The 19851-nt window shown below is 36.8% G+C and overlaps 1 protein-coding gene and 1 pseudogene across 2 annotated transcripts in view; both read left to right on the top strand.

Annotated features, from left to right (window-relative positions):
• The window catches only part of TFG (trafficking from ER to golgi regulator), a 38307-nt gene that overhangs the window by 14395 nt on the left and 4061 nt on the right, over positions 1-19851 (top strand). The window contains exons 4-7 of one of the 2 annotated variants that reach the window (XM_069065347.1): positions 8632-8778; positions 10197-10364; positions 14930-15058; positions 18150-18242. In XM_069065347.1, the coding sequence (XP_068921448.1) occupies positions 8632-8778; positions 10197-10364; positions 14930-15058; positions 18150-18242 (537 nt within the window). Of the gene's footprint in view, positions 1-8631; positions 8779-10196; positions 10365-14929; positions 15071-18149; positions 18243-19851 lie in introns of both variants that reach the window. The other variant, XM_069065346.1, reaches the window with a different exon arrangement.
• On the top strand, positions 15079-18142 carry LOC138144035 (ran-specific GTPase-activating protein pseudogene; annotated as a pseudogene).

The raw sequence follows: 19851 nt of genomic DNA, 5'->3' as shown, positions 1-19851 counted from the left end.
GGCTTCTGAGAGGGCACCCAACTAATACTTCTGGCAGCTGCAAAAACCCCAGTAATTTGGGACAAAGCTCTCCCCTCTGAAAGCAGAGTTCTACTGTGGCAAAAAGCTCAAAAGTCAAGTAATTGAGTGGCAACCTGAGCAAGCAAAGGAAGCAAAGCAAGCACAGCAGTCAAACCTTAGATTACTTTTTTAGGGACAAAAAAGGATTAAAGCATGGAACGGGAAGAAGACAACGAAGTCTGAACTCCTGCACCAAAAACTTCCAAGAAAAGTATGAATTGGTTATAGGCCATAGAGGAGCTCAAGAAGGATTTTTGAAAACCAAATAAGAGAAATGGAGGAAAAATTGGGAAGAGAAATGATAATGATGCAAGAAAATCATGAAAAATGAGTCAACAATCTGACTGAAGAAGATAACACCTTAAAAATAGAATAACTCAAATGGCAAAAGAGGCTCAAAAAGGCAATGAGGAGAAAAATGCCTTAAAAAGCCGAATTTGACAGATGGAAAAAGAATCTCAAAAGCTTACTGAAGAGAATCATTCCTTCAGAATTAGATTGGAGCAAATGGAAGCTAGTGACTTTATGAGAAATCAAGATACTATTAAACAGATCCAAACAAATGAAAAAATAGAAGGTAATGTGAAGTATCTCATTGGAAAAGCCACTGACAGACCTTAGAAAATAGATCCAGGAGAGATAATTTAAAAATTATTGGACTGCCTAAAAGCCATGATCAAAAAAAGAACCTAGAAATCATCCTTCAAGAAATTCTCAAGGAAAATTGCCCTTATATTTTGGAACCAGAGGGCAAAATAGAGGTTGAAAGAATCCACCAATCACCTTTTGAAAAAGATCCCCAAAAGGAAACTCCTAGGAATATTATAGCCAGGTTCTGGAGTTCCCAGATCAAGGAGAAACTATTACAAACAGGCAAGAAGAAACAATTTGAATATTGTGGAAACACAATCAGGATAACCCAGGATCTGGCAGCTTCTATATTAAGGGATCGAAGGGCTTGGGATATGATATTCCGGAGGTCAAAGGAGCTAGGATTAAAACCAAGAATCACCTACCCAGCAAAACTGAGTATAATGTTTCGGGGGAAAATAGATGATTTTCAAGCATTCTTGATGAAAAAACCAGAGTTGAATAGAAAATTTGACATTCAAATACAAGAAGCAAGAGAAGCATGAGAAGGTAAACGGAAAAGACATCATAAGGAACTTAATCAAAGTTCAACTATTTACATTTCTTCATGGAAAAACAATAATTGTAACTTAGGAAACTTTTCTCAGTATGAGGATAGTTGAAGGGAATATAAATGTATATATATGTGCACATACATATATATATCTATATATGAGGGTCTGTGTGAGTGTGTGTATATATACACACAGGTACAGGTACAGGTATACATAGAAAGAGGCCACAGGATGAATTGAATAGGAAGGGATGATATATAAAAAATAAAATTCAGAGGTAAGAGGAATATAATGAAAGGAGGAGGTAGGGAGAGACAGAATAGGGTAAATTATCTCATAAAAGAGACAAGGGAAAACTTACAATTGAGGGGAAGAACAGGAAGGCAAAAGGGAATGTGTCAACCTTACTCATTGGATTTGGCTTAAGGAGGGAATAACATGCACACTAAATTGGGTATCTTACCCTACAGGAAAGTAGGGGGTTAAGAGATAAGAGGTAGGATGATGGAAGGGAGGATAGGCTGGGGGGGAGGGTCGTTAGAAGCACACACTTTTGAAAAGGGTCAGGGTCAAAGTAGAAAATAGAACAAGTGGGGGGGGATGGGATAGGATGGAGGGAAATATAGTCAGTCTTTAACAGTATATCCACTATGGAAATGTTTTTTGTAACTACACATGTACAACCTATATTGAGTTGCTTATCTTACCAGTGAGGGTGGGAGACAGGAAAGTGAGGAGGGGAGAAGGGAAAGAATCTGGAATTCAGAGTTTTAAAATCACATTTTTAAACAAATTATTATTATTATTTTTACATGCACTGGGAAATAAGATATACAGGCACTGGGGTATGGAGATCCATCTTACCCTACTGGAAAGTTGGATGGGGAATGGGGGAGGATATAGGAGAGAGCATATTGGGGGAGGGGGTATTCAGTGGGATTGCTGTTCTGGGGTGGTGGGTAGGGGAAAGACGGGGAGAAAATTTGCAACTCAAAATCTTGTGGAAATGAATGTTGTAAACTAAAAATCAACATAAAATTTAATAATAAAAATTAAAAATTAAAAAACATCTAACAGGAGGAGACAGCTGAAAAACATTAAATAACTGCAAGTATGACAAGGGTGGGGTGGTATAAAATAGACATTTAATGATACCTTTTCTCTAGATGTGAAATAGAGAATATTAAGGGAAATATTTTGTGGAAAAGGCATATAGTTTATGTCTGTTAACAGTATATAAATATTTAATATAGTATTTATCTAATATAGTCTATTAATTATCTAATATTAATATATTAACTATTACTACACATTAAATAATGAGTTTATGTTGTACTCTTTGCTAGGCATTGGGGATACAAATAAAAATGTGATACAATCCTTACCATCCAAGAGCTTTCATTCTATCTAGGGGGATAAAATATGGATAAGTGGATAAATAAATTGGATAAGTAAATACAAGAAGATTACAAAATATATTTACAGATTGGGGGATCCCTAACAATTGGAGTAATCAGGAAAGGAAGTCTTTGTCTCAGTGTAGCTTTGAAGAGGTTCCAAGAGACAGGTGGGAGGAGAGCACTGCTAACTTAGAGTGGTCTGTATAAATGCACAGAGGTGGGAGATAGAATGGCACCAGCCCAGCCAGAGTGAATAGTGTGTGATTGGGAATAATGTGTAATTATCCTGAAAAGAAAAGCTAGAACCACATTGTGAAAGACTTTTAAGTGCCAAATAGAAAACTTTGTATTTTATACTAAGGCCAGTGAGGAGCCTCTGAACCTCTCTGGCATGGTAGTAACATGATACCTTAGTCATATCAGTTGGCAACTATATGGAGGGTGGATTGTAGAGGAGAGAGACTGATGGTAATTGTGTAAGATGGAGAGACAGAATGGACAAGACTTGGCAACCTATCAAATATGTGTGTGGAGTAAAGGAGAGTGAAAAACTGGGGATGACATGAAAGGTATGAGCTGGGGTGACTGGAAGAATTATAATGTCATCAGTAGACATTGCAAAGTTGAGAAGGAATAAGTTTTAGGGGAAAAGAAATATTAAATTATTATTTTGGACACTTGGAGTTAACGTTGGAGGTTCTAAGAGAAGTGAATATATCTTGAAAAAAGAATGTTTTAAAATGAGGTTTTAATAGTAGGTATTGGTGGAAAAGAAGATTAGGAAAGAAATTGTAGGTGAAGGAAATGGCATATTCAAATTTAAATGTTTGACTGTATTTGAAGTAAAAGGGAGTTGCCACTCCTCACTCCCGCTAAAAAAATAAGGACTCATCTGAAACATTTTTATGAAAATGTAAGGATAAATACTAGCTTGGGGGGGGGGGGGGAAATTTTTTTTTTTTTTTTGAAAAATCTCTGCTTTTGACATGAAGGTAAAAATAGGTGCTATAATTTTTCTTTCACTTCTTTAGAAAATTTTTTTTTTTTTTTGCTATTGGTATGGGGAACTCCTGGTGAGGAAACTCACTTTTGCATACACATCAGCACCATGTAACCTTGTTGTTAATTTGAGGTTAAGTGACTTGCACAGTCACCCGCACAAGCCAGTTAACTGAGTCTGAACCCAAACCCAGATTTTCCTCAATCAGAAGCCAGCTTTTTAGATTTTCTACAATTTTTATTTTTAAACGATCCTTTACTCTTATGAAGGGCCATGTTTGACCCGATCATATGTTTGACAGTTAGAAAGTATCTGAAAGGAAATCTAGTGCTCTTCGCTGATTTAAATATGAGGAAACTTAGGTTCTAGACCTCTTCAGCGGTTTGCCCAGTATCCTACAGGTAAGAAATAGCAGGATCAGAATTTGAATCTGTGTCTTTTAATTTACAATCCAGTGATTTTCTCATCCTCTTCTTCCTTATTTCTTTTCATTTTATTCTCAATTGCTCTTCATGGCTCCATAACCTATCCTTATTGATAGGAGAAATAGTTGCTTTTTACTGTGTTTAGATTTTTTAGTTTCGTATTGTGCAACAATTCTGAATCTGGAAAACCAGCTCCCAGTGGGCATGAGCCATGGTAGCCACTGACCATTAAGAAGTATTTATGGGACAATGAAAAGGGTAGGAGAAAAGTATATGGCTGTTGGTTCCTCTGTATGACTGTTTACTCATAAAGAAGAAATCCCTGAAACAAAGCAAATAACCCCAAACTCGTAAATAATTACATTTTGACCTTTCACAGTTAAAAGAAAATAAATGTTTTGCACACTAACTTTAACAAGGTAGTTCTCCTGTTGCATTTAACCTGAATTTTGTTGCCCTCTATAGTTTTCATTTACATAGCTGTATTTAATCTGTATATTCTTTTTTTTCACTGCCTCATACTTTGACTTCTCCACATTTCTTTGAATTCTTCATATTTGGTGTTCTTTACTGTTGAGGGATATCCCATTGTATTCATATATTACAGCCTATTTAGCTATCTTTACCAATCCTAGCTCAGTTTTTTTTCAGAGCTTTTTGCAATTACAAATAGTGCTGCTATTAATGTTTTTGAGCAGATAGGTAATTATTTTCCTGTCAGTGACTTCCTTAGGGTGGGAGCCTAATACTAGCATTACTAGGTCAAAGGATATGCATGATTTTATATCTTATACTATAATTCTGTACTGCTTTTTAAAATGGTCAGGCTAGTTCACAGCTTTTGCAATTAGTCTTTCTGTTTTCCTATAACCCCAAATAGTTCTTTTCTCTTTAACCTTAAGGTAGAGTTTAGAGAGTCAGGGAGGCCAGAAACAGGAATTTGGTGGGAGGGATCAATATAGAGATAAATTTGATCAGGAAGAGAAGCTGTTTCTGGAGTGGGAGGAACCTTAAGTTCAGGGAGGGATCATTTGTGGTAGTCTGGACCTTAGGATCATGTGGCTTCCAGAAGAGGAATCTAGATGTTAAAATCTCAGCATTCACATGTGAGAGGTTAATGAATTTTTCTCAAGTAAGTGAGACTGATGGGTCAAAAGTAGATTTAGGGTAAAATAGTAACAATAGCAAGCATTATTATAGCACCTACTCAGTGCCAGGCTTTGTGCTAAGAGCATTACAGATATCTACTTTAATCTTCACAACAACTCTGGGAGGAAGATGCTTTAATTATCCCCATTTTAGTTGTGGAGACTGAGGCAGTGAAGTTAAGTGACTTGCCCAGGGTCACACAGCTAGTAAGTACTAGAGGCCAGGTTTAAATTCGGGTCTTCCTGATTTTAGACCTGGCAGCAATGTTAATATTAATGTGATTCTGTTCTCAAATACTTTGTCAATTCATTGTTCAAAAGAATCATAAAATCATATTATAAGCAGTGGAAAAGACCACAGAGGTCTTCTTATCCATCTCTTTTATAGTTCAGGAACTTGAAGACTAGAAAGGATAAATTAAAAAAAAAAACAGTTACACAGGTAGAAAATGGCTAAACTGGAATTCAAATTTAGATTCTTCCATTTTAAACCCAGCACTTTACTGCATGGTGCTGCCTCCCTCAGATTTCACATTTTGAGTACCAACATTAAGATAGTCCAAAGACTATGATTCTTAGTACCTTCCACCTGCTTTGCTGTTTCTGTGTAAGCAGGGCACATGGGAATGAAAATTATTTTTAAAATTTCTTTGTTTTATGTTTTTCTTTGGCATTTGAAGGTGTACAACCAACCAGCTATTAATTTAAATGACCTATTAAGTTGTATTCATAACTCTGGATGTGTTGTAAAGAAACTTGACATCTTTTAAACATAATAGCAAACTTAGCCAAATGTTGTCTCCTTCACAGTAGTCCTCACAGGACATCATACATTTTGTTATGATAATTTTAGTGTTCAAAAAAGTTTTGGAACTCCTTTCTTGAAATTGTCTCTAGAGCTTGTTACATTGTCTAAATATCCCTAATGGTGCAAATTTTTATCTGGTGATCAAGATGAGTAATAAGCATGATCTGGTCCATTTTGGGAAAAAATTAAATCAACTACATTTATGATGTGCCTGCTGTAGGCCAGGTACTATGTTAAGCTCTAGAAAGGAAAAGAAAATGAAATGTGCTTAATTTTTCTTGTTTGGCTTGTATACCGGTTCTGAAGGCAATGCCAAAAGAAGTTCAAAAATATTTTGAGGTCAAGTTCATTCAAGCTTCCCAGGGTGACTACTTTGAAAGAGACAACATTCAGTCAGATATATTGAAGCCCTCTTCATATCTTGCCTGGACTATTTTAGTAGCCTCCTAATTGGTCTCTCTGCCTCAAGTCTTTCCCTTCTCTAATTCATTCTTTACCCTGTTGTTTAAGAGATTTTCCTTCATCACAGATTTGACCTTATTTTCTGTCCCCTTTGCTTTTACCTCCTCCCCTTTCCGTGATTAAACTTCAGTGGCTCTGTTTTCTCAAAGAACAAATTTAAACTTCTGTTTGACCTTCTAAAGCCCTTCACAACCTGGCTGCAACCTGCCTTTCCATCTTCATTATACATTATTCCCTTCTCTCTAGTCCAGCCCAACTGGCCTCTTGCTTTTCCTCAAACGTAGCATTCCTTTGGTCATCTCAGTGCCTCTGGGTTGACTCTTATGTTTTCCTGTTAGAAACACTTGTTTCCTCAGCTCAGGCACTATATTCTATGTGAAACTTTTTCCAATGTCCCCAGCCCATTGCTAATGACTTTCCCTCCAGGTTACCTTGTATATACGCTACTTATGTATATGTTAATTCCCATGAAGAGAATATGTTTCTGGAGGGCAGAGACTATTTGATTTTTTTACTTTACATACCCAGTGGCTGGTATACTCCTTGGTTCAGAGTAGGTGCTTAATAAATGTTCTTGATCCTCAGCTAGAAAATGGGCATAATAATATCACCTATCTTGCAGGATTGCTGTGAAGGTCAAAAAGATATTTATAAAGTGCTTAATAGAGCATCTTATATCTCTATATACTTAAACGTATACATATATACACACATATTTGTATGTATGTGCATATGTATATACATTTACACATTTATACACATACATATACTTGTTCCTTTTGCCACTTTCTGACCCACCTTGTTAATGGATTATGTACATTCTAGTATTTGTGTTAAAAAAGTAAAAAGAATGTTTTTATTTTACATAGTCACACTTGATCTGTTGATGGGAGAGAAACCAGGTCTCTAACATATACTTTGAAAGTATACATAACTCTTGCACAAGAGAAATTTAAATGTTTGAAGTCAATGAATAGTTAAGAAATGAGATTTTTAATCTAGAAGAGTATAAGTAGAAGTTTAATCTAGTAGAATATAAATAGAAGTCAAATTCAGTCTTAATGGTGATTTTATATATCTATGTATATTAGATTTATGAAAGCCTTTTCATTCTATAAGGTGATAGAAAGATATTTAAATCAGTTCTACCCTTTTTATATTGTTTCTTTGTTGCATTGGTTTTATTCCATGACCTCAGAAATTTAAAACTTGTGATTTGTTAATAGTACATTAGTGTTTGTAGAATTTATATAGGGAGCTTTAAGTTTCATAGACTCATTGCTCTCCATCAGGGGTGTTAAATGTAGGCCCTGGGCCACATGCATCCCACCATAACTTAAAAGTGTGACTGGAACCAGATTAAAATAAGATTGGGAAACATAACAACACATACAAAAATACAATAAAACATAGATAATATGTGGTTTTCTAAGTCAGTATGTGGCGCTCTGGGATCTTTATGTATGGCTTAATAGCCTCTATTTCTATCTGAGTTTGACCTATGACCATCATATGCTTTCATTGGGATCATGTGTATGTCAGTTTCCTTTTGAAAAGCAACTTATTATAGACAAAAATAACTTAAAATGAGCAGCAAACTATTTACTCTTCTTTAGAGGGAGAAACAGCTTGTTATGATGGATAGAGAGCTGGCCTCAGAGCCAGGAAGACCTGGGTTCAAGTCCTGTCTCTGACATTTATCGCGCTGGGCAGCTTAACCTCTCTGTGCTCTAGGCCACTGGTATTAGATTAAAAACAAGCTCCACTAAACCATAAGTTAGGATTTGTTTGGGCACATAATTAACATTATCTATGTTTTATTATATTTTTATTTTGTTAAGTATTTCATAATTATATTTTAATCTGGTTTGGGCAGCACTTGTGAGTGTCTGTAAGAGTTGTGTGCTTATCATCTCTTCTAGACTCAAAATTGCAGAGAAGTTGCTGATCTACATTAGTAGAAGGAGTTTCTTCATCTAGGGATTTCCTGTAACAGTGAAATTACAGGTCAAGTCCCCATGGTCCCTGTGACAGATACTATGTGTGATTGTGGTTTCATGTTTTAAAATGAATCATTTATTTTAAAATACTTGATTGGATTTTATATTATGATGTTAATGTTCATTGGGTTTGGGCAAAATACTCCTTATTAATTTTAAGTGAATTAATTGTTTCCCATATAGTTAATGGGCAACCAAGGCCTCTTGAATCAAGTCAGGTAAAATATCTCCGTAGAGAACTGATAGAGCTTCGAAACAAAGTGAATCGTCTGTTGGATTGTTTAGAACCACCTGTTGAACCTGGACCTTCTACCAGTCTCCCTGAAAATGGTAGGTTGTGAAACCTGTCCTTCTTTGACTTGTGATTATCCATTTTGTATACTGAGGAGACTCTGCCTCCTCAGCTGCCTTTTTAAAAATCCAGACCTCTGAGTTTATCTGTAGGGAATTCCTGGTATGGAAAGTCCCTCCTCTGTATTCACATATATGTATACACACATACATATATGGACATTTATTCATGCATATGTATATATACATACCTATTTGTGCATAAATAGACATAATCTTAGAGAATTTCCTACATTATTAAAGATGAAGTAATTTGCCTATAGTTTCTTAGCTTATATGTATCAGGCACCTGCCTCCATGAAAGTAAAGGAAAAACTGTTTTATGAACATTTCCCTCCCTGAGAAGTTATCTTGCCCAACACATAATAGATACTTTGTAAGTACTTAGTAATTGATTATAGTAATTAGTCAATTACAATAGCTTCTTGCTGCAGTTCTTTATCAGAATAAATTTTATCAGAATAAATTGGGGCCTCATAGTAACGCTATCCTTAGAAGCTTGTGTAATGGGATTGTAATACAATAGTTTTATTGTGAGACCCCCCCTATTCCTACCAGAAATAAACCATATTGAATGGCATTTAAGGTGGACTACTTCATACTGAATTCTGTGCCATATGGAAGGTGATACTGTAATGAAAGACCAGTGAATGACCTTTAATAATGTTTGTAGTATTTTAGCTACTGTAATAAAATGTAGAAAAGTTCTGATCTTTGGTCTCCTTTTACTAAACTCTTGTTGCTAATAAACCTCTTTTGATCTCACTATAGTATATTAAAAGGTTATCAGTAATTTCCAGCTATTTGTGTGTGTATGTATATATACATCAGTTTCCCATATATAACATTTGTTCTGTATCTAGATGCCCATTGAGGACCCTGACCTTCTTAGAAAAAAAGTAGAGTATAAACTCAAGGTGTTTATTTGTTGAATTTTTAAAAAATTTGCATAGAAGAATAACTTTGTTAAATGTATAGTATCTTTGATATACTATAGTTATCTGATGTGGAATGAGACTTATGTGCTTTAAACTTAAATCATACTCTTAAAGGTTAGCTTTTAATAATTTTATGAAACTTCTAGAGGCAGTGTGAAGAAGTGGGAAGAACTCTAGAGTCATGTGTTTCCAGTCTGTGACTTTGGACGAATCATTTCACTTCAATAGGACATGGTGTCCTCCTGTATAAAATGAGGTGGTCCTTATGTAATCCTTGCCACCTCTAAAACTTTGTGATTAAAAAAAAACTGAGTAAAATGCATGCTTTATTTCATTTTCCTAGAACTTTATTTGTTAAAGAGAATGTGTTGTAATAAACGTTATACCTATATCATTAATTAATTTTCTGTATTATATTTAAAATTAAAACTAATTTTGTTCTTCCTTATTCCACCCCAGATGCTGTGGATAGTAGGGAAGAAAAACCCACTGCTTCTGATTCTTCAGGCAAACAGTCTACCCAAGTGATGGCAGCAAGTATGTCTGCTTTTGATCCATTAAAAAATCAAGATGAAATCAACAAAAATGTCATGTCAGCATTTGGTCTGACAGATGATCAGGTTTCAGGTAAGAATGCTTGTTTTATTAAAGGCAAAATTTAAAAACTATCTGTTTGTGCTTCCTCTTTTCTTTCCTCTCCTCCCTCCTTCCCAATCCCCGTACTACCCCTTTTGCCTTCTGGCATCTGACCTCATCACTGAACTGAAACTGTTCTTTTACAGACATTGGTGTCTTAATTGACAAATTCAAGTTTCTTTTCTCAGTCTTCTTCCTTAAATTTTCTGTAGCAATTTACTCTGTTGACTCCCTTTTTCTCTGAGATACTCTCTTCTCCCTGGGTTTTTATTACATTGTTCTCTCTTGAATTTCCTCCAATCTGCGTTGCTTCTCGTTATCAGTTTGTTGTTGTTGTTGTTACTGAATCATCATCCCTGTAGCCTTAATACTCTGTTGTGAGATCTGTTTTTCTCTTTTCCCTCTATCCTCTCCTAGTGAACACATACACTCACATGAGTTTAATTGTCATCTCTCTGCATGTGATTCCCAGAACTATATATCCAACCCTGTATGTCTGACCTGTCCCACATCATCAGTTGCCTGTCCCACTAGGTATCCTTATAGGCCTCTTAAACTCAACATGTCCAGAAAAGACTACATCTTTCCTTTCAAATCCACACCTCTTCTTAACTTGCCTATTTTTTGAGGATACCACAATTCATTCTAGTCATCCAAGTTCACGACCTTAGAATGTCATCTTTGACTCCTCATTCTACTTAACCAGATATATCCAATTAGTTGCCAAATCTTATTGTTTCTACCTCTGCAGCATCTTTCCCAGATGTTACTTTTTCTCTGCTCATGTAGTTATTCAGGGCTCACCCCTTGTCTCCTAGACTATTTCATTTGCCTTATTAGTTTTCCTGTCTCACGTCTCTCCCCTTCCCAACATATCTCTTCCATTCAGCTGCCAAAGTGTTTTTCTCAAAGTCTAGATTTTATTATGTTGCTTCATTACTTAATAAACTCTAGTAATTCCCTGTTACCCCTAAGATTAACTGCAAACTCTCCTTCTTGTTATTTAAAGCCCTTTACAATTTGCCTCCAATCCACCTCTTCAGTTACTTCACATTACTCCCTTCCATGCAGTGCATGGTTCAGCCAAACTTTCCTAACTGGCTACCCCACCTTGCCCCCTCCTGGTCAATATTCCATCTCCTCTCACTTTGGCTTTGTACAGATGATCCCCCTGTGGCAGGAATGCTCTCCCCTACTCATCTGTCTCTTAGACTCTCTATCTTTTTTTTAGAATTTACTTACATACAACTTCTTATATGAGGATATTTCTGATACCCTGAGCTGCTATTGCTTCCATTTCTCTGCTTCCTTCTCCCTCCCCTCATTACTGTTTATTTATTTTACATATATTTTGTATATGCTTTTATGTATATGTTGTTTTTGCTGATAGAAGATAAGTTTCTTGAATTCAGGGATTGTTTCATGGTTGTCTTTGTTTCCTCACTACCTGTGCTAACCGCAGTACCTGTCACATGGTAGGTGCTTAATAAATATTTATTGATTAAAAGCTGAATTATATTGAATTTACTTTAGAATTATAGCAAAAGAATACTTTTATTTGTTGTATTCTGCTTTGGGGGGATCCTCTAAGCCAAATTTCTAGGTTGAAAAACATTCTTAATCTCTTTTTCCTTTTCTAAATAACTATGCAATTTTCTCTTGAATAACTCCATTTCATGTATTTCTCATACAGAATAAACAATTAAAAGAACCTATGCTGTTTATAAACTTTTTTCAAGTTAGGAGAACTATTAGTTTTACAAATTACATATATTTTCTTACTAAATCTGGGAGAATGGCTCCTAATTTTGATCACAGAAAATAGAATTTCATGCAAAACATTTGCAGAGTAACTAAAGCATAAATGAACGAAATGTAGACTTCATACTTATTAGGTACAGTGATGTCAGGTGGTAAGGGATGTTTTTCACAAATGGACTTGGATTGTTAGGACTGTAAGAATTTAGGTTTCATGTTATAGGCAATAGAGAGTCACTGTCAGTTCTTAAGTAGGAGCATGATGTGACACACATAATTTGAGGAAAGTTAACTTTAGTAACTTTGTACGTATTGGATTACAGTAAGGAGAAACTGCATAGGAAAAAATCTACAAAATTTTTGTATTAATAATATAGGTATGTTGTGATGAGGCCTAAACTGGGGTGTTCATTATCAATATGGAAAAGAAAAGGTGAATCTGAGAGGTATTGCAAAGAGAGAATATATATTAACTATTGGAGAAGGAAAAAGAATACAAGTTGATTTCAGAGTTGTATGCCTACCTCAGAAAAGATATCTAAAGATTATTAAAACAAACTTTCTTGCCATCAAGGTTGGTGGGGCAACCTCACTTGGACTCCAGCATCACAGTCCTGGATGTGCTTACAGGGAAGGTAGAAATCACACTAAAGAAAAGCAGCTGGATTACTTCAAGTGTATGTAGAGGAGAACCATGCTGGAGGCAGCACAATTGTGAGGGCACATTAAGGGGTCAAAGTATCTGAAGGAGAAGATACCAAAGGCATGAAAAAAATCTTGGATCTTTTTTTGGAAAGCTACTGAAAATAGCAACAGCCACCAACTCTGTGCCTGCTTTCTTGTTTATATAAGATCTTTGAGACTTAACCCATGCATGAATTGAGGATATTCTTTATGAAGATTTTAGTAGGAAAAGCAGATTTTTTTCCAAGTACTATTCACAACTGGACTACGTCTTTACCGTTTTACAATATATTAAAAGGTAATATATTAAAATATGACAACCCACAGTGCTTGTTGTTTGTTGATAATGAAAAAAGCATTTGATTTAGCAAAGCAAAATTCCACCTTCAGGTATCTCTCCCAACAAGGTGTTTTTCATTGATACATCACAATTATTCAAGATTCTTTCAAAGATATGGCAACAGAAATAACCCTATTCAATGACCCTCTGATCATAATTTTTTTGTGGATGAGAATCCAGCAGAATCCAAGTTGAAAAATTCCCTGTGAAATGTGAGGTCTTCCAGATGCTCCTGTTTATGTGTAATATTATGCTGTTCAAATAGCCTCCTGGAAGAGATCAGTAAACATTCAAGAGTTGGGTCTCACCATCCACACAGGAAAGGCCAAGTGGATGAAGAATCACATATGTAACTGATTATGACCCTGCATTTAGATGGAGGATCTATAGAGCATGTTCTTGAGTATGTATACCTGGGACAGACAGTACAAATGAACAAAAGAGTTAAGCCCATTGTTAAGGAGAATAGGTAGTATTGTTTTTAGGAAATTCCAGAGTTCTTCTAATGATCCCAAGTTTTCCATGGAAATAAAGATGTCTTTTTAGTAATATTTTAAAGTGTTGCTGTATGGCTGTTAAACATATAGCACAGTCTCCAAAGATTTAAAAGGGATATTGCACATGGACCAATACAGAGGCACATAGCTGAAGCTTGTAACCAGGGAGGCAGTTTGAAGGAGAACGAATCAAATGTTGTCAGGGAAGGGTAGTGTAGGAAGAGCAAGTAGGTTGCTCCTGTGGTGAGGGTGATGACAAATGAACAGTTAGTGTTCCCCTGGGACCTTTGTAATGTCAGAAGAAATTGAGGAAAGTCTCCAGCAAGGTGTGGTGAACTTTTAGGAGGATGTGGATAGCAGTGGCATGGGATGGGTAGACATGGGTGGCTGGCTACCTGTATTATTGAAAGGAACATCCAAATCATTGTGGCCCAGACATATATTTGTTTAGGTAAGCCTGCCTAGTGTTATCTTTGATAGTATTAAGGAACTAGAACAGGATTTGAGGGGATATAGTGAAGGGAAAAAAAGAGGGATGATTAATTCTTAGCGATATGTTAAGTACCCAACTTAGAAACATTCAAATAGATTGGTCCTCTAGATATCTGTGGACATATGCTGCTGCTTTTCCAATAGCCTCTTGGAATCAGGGTCCAACGTGATTTTGTCATAGTCTAAATTTCCTTTGGTCAGAATGAGTACTTGTTCTGTAATAGATGAATATAGGGTTACTACTGAAAAGGACGTTGAGATAACTGCTACTTCTTTCAGGGGGAGTTGAGGAACATAGGACTCAACTTCTTGCTAGGTGGCAGTGGGGACTCTTCATTTGCAGTCTGGAGCTGTTTGGAAAACATCAAGCAAAGAAAAAAATTAGAGAGCTAAAAGAGGGAAATACTTGGTTCTTAGGCAGACCTGTGTGGCTTGGTGTAAATATTCCATCCACTGATGCAAAGTACAACTCCTCAAACCTTTCTAATCTCGTACAATTATTGGCCGTAATCTTCTTCTGTAAATCTTCCATTGAAGATCCATTGTATAATTTAGTATACATTCAGTATATGTTACATAGAGCATTTTTATAGCATTTTTAATTTTAAGGATATAAATGTGGCATTAGAAAAAGATTTTACTTAAAGCTTAAGATTGAAATATGGTTTCTTTAATTTTTCTTTTTTTTTCTGTTTCTAATTTGCTTTGAAGGAAATATTTATTAAGCACCAGCTATGTTTAGAGTTCTGTGCAAGGTTCTGATCATGCTTTTCATCACTCTTCAGGACCACCCAGTGCTCCTGCAGAAGAACGTTCTGGAACACCGGACAGCATTGCTTCCTCCTCATCTGCAGCTCACCCACCAGGTGTTCAGCCACAACAGCCACCGTATACAGGAGCTCAGACACAGGCAGGTCAGATTGAAGGTAAAAATAAGAGTTAAATTGTGAAATTAAGGATAGTTTTAAAATGGAAAGTTATGAGAATGATATTTATAGTATTTTCAGAGCACCACTAACTAACTGATATGAATAGATTTAAAAGCTTTATTTTATTCTTATTTATGTTAGTTTTAAGGTTCTACAGGAAAACACCAGGTGGTGCTGTAGCTATGTATTTTAGAGGCCGGGTGGTACACGTGTATATTCAAGTTTCACTGTATAAAGAGGAGTAAGGTAGAAGGAAACCATCCATTTGGTTTTCTTTTTTTATGGCACAGAATTATTGTGTAACTTTTGAAATAACCGTATCTTCCTGGGCAATTCTTTTATTGTCCTATTGAATACTAGAGTAAGTCTGGGTAAGACTTTGAGAATTGACACTTTTGGTGTTGGGTAGGAGAGGAATTATTAGTGTGGCCTAGTTTTTAGGCCTTTTCTTCCTCCTCTCACCCATAAATTAGTAACTGCAGATATGAATTTATAAAATTCTATAAATCTATAAAATCCTATAAATCTAAAAATCTATAAAAGCACTTAAAATTCCCATTTCAAGAATTTTACATTCTGTTGAACAGTTGGAAGGATAGTGCTTTATTTTTTGGAGGGGGAGGGTAGGGCAATTGGGGATAAGTGACTTGCCCAAGGTCACACGGCTGCAGAGGTGTGTGTGTGTGTGCGCGCGCACGCGAAGTACCTGAGGTGGGATCCAAACCCAGGTCCTCCTGACTCCAGGGCCAGTGCGCTACTCACTGCGCTACCTAGCCGCCCCAAGAAGGATAGTTTTTTGAAAACCTGAAATAAATGTACTAGATTACACCAAACTCATAATAATTATTACATTCCAAGGATTTGAAATTTCTATTTCATAAAGATTTAAGTCTTTAGCATGACATGTAGGAACTTTTGCATTATACCTTTAAATTGAACGTGACCTTGTTAAAGTATGTTACTGATTAGTGCCTTAAAACTATTTCAATGTGTTTTGGAGCAATAGATTTTCATTTAGGGGAACGTATCCATTGTTACCAAAGCTAGTAGCTTTGCTACTTCAGAAGATATCTTTACTGATGTTGTAAGATCTCCTATCATAAACAAAAGCTGCTATTTTAAAAACCCCTTGAAATAATGTTTAAAAAATTATTTTGAGGCTGAGCTGGGGTAAGCCCAGGGTGAGGAGGTGCCAGCGCCAGACAAGGCATGGACCAGACTGGACCGAGTACCGCTGCACTGCCAGGACCAACCACTGCCACCTCCACATCGCCCCCTGCTCTGATGGCAGCTGCCAAGGGAGCTCATGAGGAGGACGACACCTCCATGGAGAGAGGCTGATGGAAACCACGATGCGCGTTGGAGCCCATGGTCTCCTCCTGAGCAGGGGATTAAGATCCCGGGAGAAGATGAGGAAGAGCTCTTGAAGGCGCGGGCTGAGCTCTTCCACTGGGCATCTGAGAACAATCTTCTAGAATGGAAAGAGCGAGGGATGGGTGATGTGAAGCTGCTGAAACACAAGGAGAAAGGGACATTCTGCCTCCTCATGAGAAGGAGCAAAACCCTGAAGATCTGTGCCAATCACTGTGTAACACCATTGATGGAGCTGAAGCCTAGTGCGGGCAGTGACAGGGCTTGGATCTAGAACACACCCGCTGACTTTGCTGATAGAAGACCCAGGCCTGAAGTGCTGGCGATTCCATTACCACATGCGGAAAATGCCCAGAAATTTAAGGCGAAGTTTGAAGAATGCAGGAATGAGAATAGAAGAAAGAGAAAAGAAAGCAGGAGCAGGCGAAGAAAACACTGGCAAAGTGGTGAAGTTCTCAGAGCTGTCAGTGGAGGAGAAGGAGGAAGAGAAGGAAAGCAGCCCAAAGCCTGAGAGCCCCAAAGAGCCTGAGAAGGAGGCCAAGGACCAGGATGTGTTTACTGCAATGAATCATCTCGAGGGCCCGCCTTGCTTCCTTTTATTTTCTTTATTTTTGTTTTTTTTTACAAGGGACTTTACCTAAAGAACTGAATTCCAGCCTCCAGGTTGTTTTCTAAGATTTTACCCTTTTGAAGATGTCTTCAGCAAACCCATTCCCAGTCACATGTACTGCACTCGTAACATTCTTTTCCATAGTGGAAACATTTATAGTACATCCAAAACAGTGAATAAAACATTTGAAAGCTGCCTCCAAAGGAAAAAAGAAATTATTTTGAGCACAAGTGCCAAGTCTTAAGTTGCTAAACACTGATGCTTATTGACTGACTTTAGCCAAGACACATACTGAACGCCTGAATCAAAATCATGAAGGAAATAGGATTGTTTACATATTATTTTGGTTAATTAAATGTTTTAGTTTTATTGTTGTCTATTTGTTTTTTTCCACTGTTCATTTCCCTTGTCTGCTGTAACATTGAACCCTTCCTTATAATGACAACAAATTTTGAGCAAAGCAAACTGATAGAACTCTGACAGTACATGTTGCTTTGCTCACCTGTGATCCCCATTTTGCTGAGATGAGAGATGGAGTGTGTCACATGTGAAATCCAGTTTGACTGGAATATAGAATATACAAAGGGAAGTGATGTATGATTAAGCTGGAAAGGTTGGTTAGGGCCTGATTGTGAAGAGCTGAAAAGAAGGGTTTGTGTTCTATAGTAGGGACAATAGGGAACAATTAAGAGTTTGCCTAATAACATGGTCAGAGCTGTGCTTGAGGAAGAACACTTGAACACATGTGTGGAAGATAGATTGGAGTGAGGCTTAGAGATTCAAGGCAAGGAGGCCAATTAGTGGTCTAGTCCAGTAGTCCAGGTGACAGGTGTTGAGGGCTGGAGCTAGGGTGGAAAGAATATTGTATTTGGACTGAGTTTGAGTCCAGGCTCTACCTTTTATTAGCTTTGAGACTTTAGGCAATATACTTAAAACTCTCCAAGACTCAGTTTCCTCTTTGTAAAATGGGCATAATATATAGCCTTTCAGTATTGTTAGATTCAAAGGAGATGAAATCATTACGTATGTAAACTATTAATATTTTGAGTATATTTGTTGGACTTGAAAATTTTTCTGTTTTACTTTAATGTGTAGGTCAGATGTATCAACAGTACCAACAACAGGCCAGCTATGGTACCCAGCAGCCACAGGCTCAGCCTCCACAGCAATATGGTATGCAGTATTCAGGTAAGCAGCTGACAGAAGGCATTTAAGTTTATGGTATCAGTGGCATCTGATTTTAACTACTTTAGTTTTACATTTGATTTTATTTTCAGAAATATAACACTACTTAGTATTTAATTATTCTGGTGAAGAACAGTATTTAATGTATTTTTTCAAATTTCTGATATTTTACATAATTGTTTTTTAAACCAGCAATTTATTTGGACTTAATGATCAATCAAACACATGCACTCCTGTGGTTCTAGTAGGCAGTGGTTTAAAAGCAACAAAATAGAGTTTAATTTCACTGAAATCACTGAACACATAAAAATAAAATGCTAAAATAAGCCTAGTTTGTAGGAAATAAGAACTTGTCACTAAATCACAGTTAAGGGGAGCCCCTCCTCCCCCTTCTTCCTTCAAGCCTTTCTTTGATTTGTAAAACGTAATCCTAGGTGACCTAATACTTTTTGTTTAAAGGAAAAATCCATTTCAACTTGTCACCTTAAAATATTTCTGTAAGTTTATCTAATTTGATTCCTCTTGGTTTGTCATAATGAAACCAGTGTACTTGATTTTCTTGATAATCCAGTATTCGAAAGATTGATTGTACTAAATAATTTAAGGGTCATATTCCATAAATTCTTAGATTGAAAAAAAATTTTTTTTTCTTTTTTTTAAACCTTAAAGATCATCTGTTTGAACTCTCATTTTTGCAGATAAGGCAGCTGGTTTCTGTTGGGGTTTACTTTTTGCTGGGGTTCTGTTGGTGTAATGTAACACCAAGGAAAGGCAACTTCCCAAGGTTCAGAATACCAGCATAGGTGCTCTCCATTTTATTCAGTGACCAACCAAGAACAGAGAAGATCAAAACATGACATCATTCAAAATACAGCATTTACTAAGTGTGATTAAATAATCTCCAAGGACTACCCCACCCCAGGACCTTCCAATCATTCAATCAATTACCAAGTCCCCATTCTAAATACTTCTCCACCCCTAGGCTATACCTTCATTTAGTCCACCACAAAGCCCCTCTTCTCAAATGGAGATTAGTTTCCAAACATAAGTAAAGTACCTTCATTTGTCAGTCACGAGCACAAAAAGGTCAAAAGTTCTCCACCTCTGGATCACAATTGAATCTACCCCAGAGTTACATCAAGTCCAAGCACAGCACTTAATACCCAAATGGAGGTCTTTTCTTCATCTTGACAGAGGCAAGTTCTCAGCAATCTTAGTTCCTGGGGAGACAAGGCTTAGCAAGGCCACAAGATAAATTGCCAGTCTCTTCATTAATTCATCCTCTGTCTGTAGAACAGTCCTAGAACCCCTGAAAACATTAGCAAAACCCTCTCCCAGGATTTCTGTAAACATACAACCAGAAAATCCTTCTTCAGGGCTTCTGAACCAACAGAAAGGTTCCCAGACCCCTGCAACAACAGCACTGTCCTTCACCAGTGGACAGTATTCACTCTCTGTCTGCAGGACAGTCTCAGGGCTTCTTAACCAAAAGCCAGGTTCCAGGACTTCTTCAACAAAAGGACTATCTTTCACCAGTGGACAAATCTGGCAAAACAACATCAAAACAGACAGACAAAGTACCAGCAAAACAGCCATGTCTCCTCAGTCCTAT

The sequence above is a fragment of the Petaurus breviceps genome, unplaced genomic scaffold (assembly GCF_028583685.1).
Source record: "Petaurus breviceps papuanus isolate PSGF00001 unplaced genomic scaffold, PetGlider_PUasm1.0 90683, whole genome shotgun sequence".
NCBI lineage: Eukaryota > Metazoa > Chordata > Mammalia > Diprotodontia > Petauridae > Petaurus > Petaurus breviceps.
The sequence above is the reverse complement of the archived record's forward strand: the minus strand, read 5'-3'. Positions and strand labels throughout refer to the sequence as shown.